At 41.3% G+C, this 7,938-nt stretch overlaps 1 protein-coding gene across 1 annotated transcript in view; it reads left to right on the plus strand.

Annotated features, from left to right (window-relative positions):
* Positions 1–3,056, plus strand: part of ACAP2 (ArfGAP with coiled-coil, ankyrin repeat and PH domains 2) — a 106,737-nt gene extending 103,681 nt beyond the window's left edge. Inside the window, exon 23 of the mRNA XM_044289325.1 lies at positions 116–3,056. Within this exon, the coding sequence (XP_044145260.1) occupies positions 116–195 (80 nt within the window). The 3' untranslated portion in view covers positions 196–3,056. The remainder of the gene's footprint in view (positions 1–115) is intronic.
* Positions 3,057–7,938: the final 4,882 nt, after the last annotated feature.

Consider the following 7,938-nt stretch of genomic DNA (forward strand, 5'->3'; position numbering starts at 1 on the left):
ACATTTTTATCTTGGTACAAAACTGTTGATATTTTACTTTCGGTAATGAAAGACTATAATGCTGTTCATGTATTGTATTCTATTTATAGTTTATCTTCTTTATCTCTTTTTATAGGCGATGAAACATACCAAGATATATTCCGAGATTTTTCCCATATGGCGTCCAACAATCCTGAAAAACTGAATCGTTTTTAGCAGCCAGATTCACAGAAGTCTTGAATTTTATTCAACTTGAGTTTTACTTCACCTTTAATATGAGTATTCAATCACAAATGGCAGAACTATTTATTAGCCCAGTCTTTAAATGTACAAACCAGTAGTTTGCAGCCCTTGTTAACAGGGTTTAGCATTCCACGTGTCCACCTGAGAAGGTATTGCTGCCCTGGAAAATGCCTGGTGATTGATGGCTGCCTCCTTAGAAATCTAGTAGGTATTTTCTTTGTGTTGAGTATATGAACAAATATGAATTCAGCCTTGTTTATAGCTATCACTATATAGGGTCCACCAAAGGCTCTGTTGCCGCGTTTTCTAGGCCCTACATGAAGAGGACCAATAGACTTACTGCTTAATCAGTTATACCCCTTGTTGTAAAGAAATCTGCACCTTCTTCGACAGCATTGCACTAGCTTGTTAGAACAGTCAGACATTTTGGATGAAGATATCTAAATATAATTATACATTTGAAGTCTAAAAGAAAACAAAGCATTATCCGCTGGCCAAAGACATGCTGCCGTTAACCTAACATCCATGTCTAAAATTGAATACCCATCTTTTTTAATGGGTAGCTTGAAAGGCATGATTGACACTATAGATGTTACTTGGTCATCTTCATTTTTCAACTATCATTAATCTACTGTTAAAGGGCAAAACTAAAGCCATATTGTAACATACCAAAATACACTTTATTAGTATACTACCGATTTTAGGAAATGAAAACATTCAGTGTGTGTTTGCTACATGTCCAATTATGTCTGTATTATAAAATCGGTCCTCAAACTAGTTCTCAGATATATTCACACAATGATGCAATATGTATTTACATAACCTCCAGCTTTCCTTCTCCGAGCTGTTCAGTTCTGTCATTTGTGGACCTATATTAGATATTGTAAATTTGTTAAATACAAATATGCCTCCATTATCTGTCTTCCTGCCTGTAGATGCCTATTAAATTTGAATGGACCACAGTTTCCAAAGTTGCTGTATCTGATATAGTGCAGGGTGGAGTACGTTTTAAAGCTTTCTAATGTATGATAAAGCCATACTGTATACCACATTTTATATAGATATTTTTGTGAGTTAGAGAGTTGTACATAGCATGTAGTTTTATTAAATGTATTTTAATTACATTGATTATCCAAGGACAGTTAAACTGATGGCACTGGGAGGTTATTCGAATGTGACAGGGAATCATGGAAAGAAGAGGACCCATTCTTCATTGGGAAAGTATGTATTTTATACAATACATTGAAGTCTCAGATTGAGAGTACCAAGTCATTTTAAAGTGGTTTTCTCTCCCAAATACGCTCCTTTTCCGTTCTGCCATTTTAGATTTATATAATGATATTCTGCCCTATGGGAGGGTTATTTTTTTCCTGATCTATATCACAATGGCTGTTGCAGGTTCTGTCCTACCATAGACGTCACATACACTCCTGATCAACAGTAAATAGTTGGATATCTGGTTACATAAAAAAAAATATATATTTGTCTGCAACCTGCAATTTGTTTTCAGACACCCTGATATTCAGTTTGCTACCTCCTGTCCCTAAGTTTAGACATTTCTCATTTCTCCGTCATTGTCCACTCTGAATGTATTACACAGCCTTGCAGGCTGCCTTCGATATGCTTTCCTCCCTACCTGAAGCCTGTGTAAGCTGTTGCCGTTGATTTCCCTCCTCTTCACACTGCCATATACAACTTTCTCTCCCTCCCTGCTGCTGTCTCTGACACTGAGAGAAGGGAGAGCAGAGTGAAGCTGTCAAAAAAGGAAGCATTGCTCTGATAGATTTGGCAGCACCCAACAGCTAGGTGAGGACTTGCACAAAGTGGTAGGATTTTTTTTTTTTTTTACTTTTGCCTTTAGGAAACAAATGAACAGACAACCACTGCAGAGGTATCTACATGCCTTTAAAGGGTTTGTCCGCTTATTACTTTTTAGGATAGGCCATCAGTATCAGATTGGCAGAGGGCCAACACCCGACACCCCTGTCGATCAGCTGTTTGAAGAGAAAGCAGCGCTTATACGAGCGCTGCCTGCTCTTCTCTGTTTACCTACTCGCAGCAGCAACTGCAGCGGCAAGCATTGTAATTACAGCTATGCTATCCCCATTCACTTTTATGGGACTGCTCCGTCCTATTCACTTGAACAGTCAGGAGCTATCCTATAGAATTGAATGGGGACGCCATAGTTGTAATTACACTGCTTGCCTCTGCTATTGCTGCAGCGGTACTTTCTCTTCAAACAGCTGATCATTACCCTGCCGATCTGATATTTATGACGTATCCTGAGGATAGGTTACCAATAGTAAAAAGCAGACAACCCCTTTAAGCTCCAGTCTTTAGTTATTAAGATTTGGCCCAATATCTTGAACATATTATGAAAGTTAACAAAAAAGTAAAGGAGATAATTTAGCTGAACATAAAAAATAAAATAAAATATAAAATAATATTTATTGTAATAAAAAGGTGACCTGATTCTAAGGAACACAACATATGTGAGCGGGTTAAGTATATAACTGGTGAGGGGCCCAGCACATGGGGGGGGGTTATTTCTGGAAATTGGATAACCCCTTTAATATAATTTCAGTTGACCTGAATTATTAGCTTTCCTTTTTTGTGTTTGTACCAGTGATCTTTTTACTTTGTTGCAAGCAGTTGATAGTTATTGATAAGCTGATGAGCTGATAGTATTAGTGGCATAGGCGAGGCGTTATAACTAGGGATCGACCGATATTGATTTTTTTTTTTTTAGCCGATACCGATAATCTGTGAACTTTCAGGCCGATAGCCGATAATTTTTACCGATATTTTATATATTATAATATATATTAGTTGGTAGTCACTGAGGTGGTGGAAAATTGCATTTGGCACTAGTATATTATAAATGTACTTAAGTTATAAATTAATAAAGCCCTTAGTTGCTAGTCAATTTGTAATTTACATTTATAATATACTAGTGCCAAATGCCAATTTCCACACCATCCCCTTCCTTCTCATTGACTTTATTAACCCCTATCAGACCTCAGATTAGACTTTATTTAACCCCTATCAGACCTCAGATGAATAAAATAAAAAAAACTCCTCACCTCTCCTGCGCCGCAGCTTCTTTTCTTCTCCGCACTCCCCTGTGTTCTCCGGCCCGCGCTGCACTGACAGCGTGCAGCGTCAGGTCATAGTGCATGCACTACGTCCTGACGCTGTAAGGGGTCACGACAGTGCAGCACGGGCCCCATCAAAAAAGACCAGGGAGGGTGAGTATCGGAAGCGCTTGCTGCGCTTCTTCCCTGCTCCCGACACCCGATGCATACTAGTGAGCGCTTCCATAAGCTCTCATTAGTATTCGCTTTATACACATTATCGGCAGGATTAGATGCCGATACCGATAATGTGCAAAATCCTTAATATCGGCCTATAATATCGGTAGTTCCGATAAGCCAGAGTTCTGGAAATGGGCTTTTTTTTACAGTAAAAATTAATCTGAGTCAATACATTATAATACTGTACTGAGCGCTCGCTCCGTACAGTATTGAACAAAAGTTGTATGCGAATCGACTTCGGATGTTTGATCCGAAGTCGATTCGCTCATCCCTAGTTATGAGGTAAAAGTACAGTACAATCTATTTTTTTTTTCATTCTTTTCTAAGCACAGTATTATAAAATTCAACTCAGGTAGTTATACTGTATCAGTCGCTACTCCTAAAATGCAGCATCCAGGCTGACATTGCATCCCCATAAGAAATTGTAAAGCTGGCTATAACCTGGAGATTTCAGTTGGCTGAAAAGACCAATGGAGACCATGCCATGGTGCCATGAGAGATACTGGCAGATATCTGTGGATGAGTTTAACTGATGGGTCGGATTTCTATAGCTGTTGGAAATGTGTAGACTAAGTCACGGAGGAAAGTAAATATCGTTCTGCAGATTGCTCATAATTATTCCATTTTAACTCCAAACGTGGGGACATTTGTTTTCCTTAGGTAAGGCTGTGTTCATATTTCCATTATGACTTCTGTCAAAAACAAACAGAGGCTGACACCCACTGAGGAACCTAATTGACTTATATTGATAATAGGGTCCATTACACTATTCTTCCCATCAAATATGATGGAATCTGCGACAGAAGCTCCTAACAGAACCTCCAACACAACTGTGAACACAGCCTAATGCTTCTTTCACACTAGCGTAAGGTTGTCCAGCACGCTGCGTTTTTTTGTCGGCCGCCTCTCGGCATGTTTGCTGCGTCTCCCGTCCGTCCCCATTATAATGAATGGGGCCGGGATGGACTTCTGGCAGCACACGTGTGCAAGCATTAGTACGGATCCGGCAGGCTGTTGAGCCTGTGTCACTGAGTAAAGTCTACGAAACATTGTCAGATCCTTCACCACTGACTCTAGGTGAGACATTTGTGTACCATGTGAAGATGATGCAGTGAGAATCCAATCCTTTGTCTTTCTATAAGTAAGTCCCTCTTATAAATCTATTGATTTATATTCAAGGCTTCTTACTGTTTGTAGTGCTAAATATACCCTTATTCATGGCTCAGTTGTCAGACCAGTCTGACAAATAAGTCTGTATGGCCTCTAAGGGACCTGAGAATAAGCTACAGCAACATTACTATTTAGGTGAATTATGTGTTGATTCTCACTTTTCACCTTCCATGTCCTTCCTACCTGTACTCTGTTCTAAGTGCAATATTTTTTTATAACGATAAATCTTGAGCTTTTGGTTGGTGGACTCCGGTTTTTGTATTGCAATATTCCTTCCAGACAATGTGCTATGATGAATGTCAAACATATCTAGTTTTATTGTAATCATTTTTGTAAGTTAAACTTGAATGTAGCTTTATTTTTGTTCACTCTAAAGATAGAGAACTTATGTCAGTGTAAATGTACATTATGTAACAATTGTAAATACTTGATTGAATAATTTGTACACTGCAAGATCGGAACAATATGCAATTTCAATAAAAGAAGAAAAAGGGAAAAATGTTTACGGTGTCTGATGAAATAACCCGCAGTATGGCTTGCTATATACTATTTAACAGTTGCATGTGCTACAGGTTTTATTATGCAGTGTCCATCAGGACTGCCTTTGGAATAAAGAAGTAAGACACTGAAATGCTGTAGAGAACTGGAGGATTAGTTGCAAATTAGACCTGGACAATCCATTTTAAATGAATGGCTTCCGTTAGACAATAAAGAAAAAAGGGCACACTCAAAGAAAAGGAGTGCAAGAGCAGTGGCCAAAAAACGAACATTAAAATCCAGCATTTAGAAATACTGTGATAAGGTGCGTAGTTGTCGCGGAAGGTGTACAGGAAACAAGACAATGCAAAATGAATATATGACTCACTGGATCCAAAACTAAGGAACAAAAGGGAGACCCCTGCATAAGACCTGGCACTCTCCCTGACTGCTCAGCCTATGCGAAAATCCCAATGGTGGATGATCGCATATCCTCGTACCTCGACTATATACCACCTGAACATCCTACAATAGTGAGGGGACACGACCACCGGCTCCCTACACTAGACACGGAGGGAGTCAGGGTCACCTGGGATCCAGCAAACAGAAAATCACAAATAAATGTACAGCACTTAGAAGACTGGAAAATGGGATCAGCATGCACACACACTCCAGGAAGTTGTATAAGCCGCACACTAATGCATTATGGGGAGGAATTTAAAGGGATGCAATCAGTCCAACTACATGACAGCTGAGAGAGGCTAACGAGATGAGGAACTGAAAACCAAAACAAAGAAAACTCAAGGAGGAGGTTCTGAAAGGCTTCTGTCAGAGCTTCTCAGCTGTCTGGTTGTGACAGTAGTAAGCACCACCACTAAAATGCAAAAAGTACCCTCAATAATACTGACAGCTTAAAGATGTAACAGTATGTAAAAAAAAAAAAACAAGACCTATGTATCAAAAATATATATTGTTGACCAAATATGTAGAAAAAAAAATTAAATAAAGGGTGAGAAGCTAAATATGACATTCAATACCTGACACCAGATCTATGGGAGGAATAGTGAGAAGGCAAGAGACCTGCACAGTGCTCTTACACAAGTGTGCCACTAGTTACCATAAGTCATCTTACTAGGACTCAAACCCCCTTAAGGAAGCTTGCTTGACAATTGATACATGTGGGACAGGTTACAGTGCAGGTCCCTGGCCTTCTGAACTTGCCTGATTTTAATCTATGGAGTGCAGTAAAAATTTACCGTGAATGCCACGGGCACCACTCCCAAAAGTGCATGAAGGGTGGGCCTACAGGCTAAAAATAGGCAATCCATCTCAATGAGTTTTTTCACCTTGTTGTGAAAATAAACGTGGAAAGTGTATACTCAGCATCGGGTATAAAGGGATAAAATCTTGCTTTAAAATCCAAGGATACATATGCTGTGCAAGGATACAGCTTATATATTTCTAGCACACCATGAGCCCTTAACCTGTTGGGGACACAGGGCGTATAGGTACGCCCTGATGTCCCGGTACTTAAGGACACAGGGCGTACCTGTACGCCCTGTGTATTAGGTACGCCCTGTGTATTTCCGATCACCGCCACGTGGTGGGCGATGATCGGAACAGAGTGCCTGCTGAAATCATTCAGCAGATACTCTGTGACAATGCCGAGGGGGGTCCTGTGACCACCCCGTATCGGCGATCGCGACAAGCCACATGCCAATTCAGACCTGTGGTTTGCTGCGTTTCTGGGTTATTCGGGTCTCTGGTGACCCGATAACCTGGAATAGGATGGTGATTGGTGGTGTATTATCACACCACCGATCACCATTCTTTGATCCTGAGAGGTGATGGTGACAATCAGGCCAGTCATCAATCACTTCGGGGCCAAATTTTTGGAGGCCTATGTACCTGGAATGGAGGTCGCTGCTGATGAGTCTCTCATTGCTTTCAAGGGGATACTCATTTTCCGCTAGTATGTTCCCTCTAAGCGGGCGAGGTATGGCGTGAAGCTGTACAAACTTTGTGAGTACCTCAGGGTACACTTACAAGTTTCGTGTGTACGAGGGGCGAGAATCCCGTATTGAAACCCCCAGAATGTCCCCCCAATCTGGGTGTTAGTGGGAAACTTGTGTGGGACCTTTATGCACCCACTGCTAGATAAGGGTTACCACCTGTACGTGGAAAACTTTTATACTCGTATCCCCTTGTTCCAGTCCCTCGCTGCCAGATCCACGTCCGCTTGTGGGACCGTGCGGAAAAATTAACGTGGCCTCCCTACCCACCCTCTCCAGGTACCTATCTCCAGGGGTGAGACCCATGCCCTTACCAGTGAAAATCTGTTGCTGGTCAGATATAAGGACAAGAGGAATGTCCTTGTACTGTCCACAATTCACTGTAACGGCATCATCCCTGTCCCTGTGCGAGGTGCCACGGCAACGATCCTCAAGCCCGATTGTATCGTCAACTACATTATGTGTATGGGACGAGTTGATCTCTCTGATCAAGTCCTCAAGCCATATAACTCCATGCGCAAAACCCGGGCATGGTACAAAAACGTTGCAGTCTACTTGGTACAGGTTGCCTTGTACAACTCTTTTGTGCTGTCCCGGAGCGCTGGCAACACAGGGAAATTCCTGCAGTTCTATGAGGCAGTCCTCAAGGCCCTGATCTTTTCTGACTGGGAAATAGCAGGCCGGAGTACCTCGGGAACTGGAGGCGCCCAGATCGTCCCTGGCCAACACTTTCCAGGTGTGGT

Source organism: Bufo gargarizans, chromosome 4 (assembly GCF_014858855.1).
Source record: "Bufo gargarizans isolate SCDJY-AF-19 chromosome 4, ASM1485885v1, whole genome shotgun sequence".
NCBI classification, from domain to species: domain Eukaryota; kingdom Metazoa; phylum Chordata; class Amphibia; order Anura; family Bufonidae; genus Bufo; species Bufo gargarizans.